The sequence below is a fragment of the Propithecus coquereli genome, unplaced genomic scaffold (assembly GCF_000956105.1).
Source record: "Propithecus coquereli isolate 6110/MARCELLA unplaced genomic scaffold, Pcoq_1.0 Scaffold522, whole genome shotgun sequence".
NCBI classification, from domain to species: domain Eukaryota; kingdom Metazoa; phylum Chordata; class Mammalia; order Primates; family Indriidae; genus Propithecus; species Propithecus coquereli.
This window is the reverse complement of record NW_012151086.1, coordinates 676,206-677,895: the sequence shown is the minus strand read 5'-3', so window position 1 is coordinate 677,895 and position 1,690 is coordinate 676,206. Positions and strand designations below refer to the sequence as shown.

Sequence of the window (1,690 nt, the reverse complement as noted above, 5' to 3'; positions counted from 1 at the left end):
GCCACAGAAGGGGAGACTGTACACAAAGACAATTTGGACCACAGAGTGCACAAAACCTCCAACCCAGGCCACCACCAACAGAAGGATGCAAACCCATCGATTCATGATGGTCAAATAGTGCAGAGGCTTACAGATGGCCACATAGCGATCATAGGCCATCGTCACCAGAAGGAAGACCTCAGCTCCACCGAACAAGTGTTCTACAAAGAGCTGGCCCATGCATGCTGGGAAGGAAATTGTCTTTTCATCACAGAGTAGGTCTACAAGCAATTTGGGTGAAATGGCAGTGGAATAAGTAGCATCCATGAGTGACAGAGAGGCCAGAAAGAAGTACATGGGGGAGCCCAAGGAGGGGCTGCTGATAACAGTCACCAGGATGAGCAGGTTGCCCACCATGGTCACAATGTATGTGAGTAAAAACATTACAAATAATGCTTTTTGCCCATTGGGATCCTGAGTGAGGCCCAGGAGGAGAAATTCTGTCACATTGTTACTCTCTCCCATTTACTCTTCTGTAAGGCTTGTATCAGAGCTGAGAGCTCAGGAGACCAGCACCTGTAATGAAATGGTGACAGGACTATGAACACACCCACGATGTCACGGAGCACACCTTCATCATCATACCTTCAACAGTGGCTTACGCACAGTATACGTTTAGTAAGTATCTAGTGAGTTCCTCTTCTAAAGATCACACTAGACCTTCCTTTAACAACTCCATTTTCCTCAGATGATTTTGTTTTGCTCTTACAAGTAAAAGTTTCTAAGTCTTAGTGGATAATCTATAGAGAAGAATAGTTAAAGGCATAACAATCATTCATACATTTATTAACTCCTTATGTAAAATATGTTATTTCTTGGTTCAGACATCAGCTACTCAAGAAACTTACTCTTTGGTAGTGACAATAAACTCTAAATTAATAAATTGGCACAGAATCAGTCCTTTGAATTTGTAGCAGTTGTGGTATCTTTGCAATAAGATCTATGTAGCACCAAACATATAAACCTCTTCTGAAATATATTGAAATATTTCAATACTGTCGAAATCCAAAGTCAAAATTTTGATACCTCATACCTTAAGGATATTCTGTCTTCATGAATCTCTCATTAAATATCAAGACACTGGACTTTGAACTGTATTAAATAACTACAAAATTATTTAGGACATTATTTATTGATCTGACTGTTACTGTCAGCATTTTAAGAAGCTGTAATTCTCTTCATTTCCTCTTTACCTATAGTACAATTCCTATCACACTCACATGCAGTATCCTGATATTCAGCAATTAATTTTGAAGTGAACTGAACTAACTCACGGCTTTAACCAACCACCACATAAACAGCTGGTAGTTTTTTCCAAACTCTTGGGGTGAGCTAGGTAGTGAGGGAAGAGAAAATAGACACTGAAAAGAGAGGTAAAGATCAATGGGATAGGGGGTTGTTTATGATGCTGTTTAGGCACTGAGAGTGTCCAAAAATAGAACTTCAGTGTCCAGATTCCAAAAAGAAGCAACTCAATGATAATTCCAAGCTCAATGTTAGAAGACGTGGATTCAAGTCATTTTCTAAATGTAATCACAAGCCTGTCTCAGTTTGCTCATTGGAAAATAATGGGATTGAACCAAATAGTCTCGGAATCCTTTCTATTGGAACTATCTATGATACTATCAATGCAGGGCTACTTTATTCTACT

The 1,690-nt window shown here is 39.3% G+C and overlaps 1 protein-coding gene across 1 annotated transcript in view; it reads right to left on the bottom strand.

The window, feature by feature from the left end:
- The window catches only part of LOC105820398 (olfactory receptor 4A5-like), a gene marked incomplete at its 3' end in the record, with an annotated part of 1,528 nt that extends 1,024 nt beyond the window's left edge, over positions 1 to 504 (bottom strand). The window contains exon 1 of the mRNA XM_012656872.1: positions 3 to 504. Within this exon, the coding sequence (XP_012512326.1) occupies positions 3 to 504 (502 nt within the window). The remainder of the gene's footprint in view (positions 1 to 2) is intronic.
- Between the last annotated feature and the right edge of the window lie 1,186 nt (positions 505 to 1,690).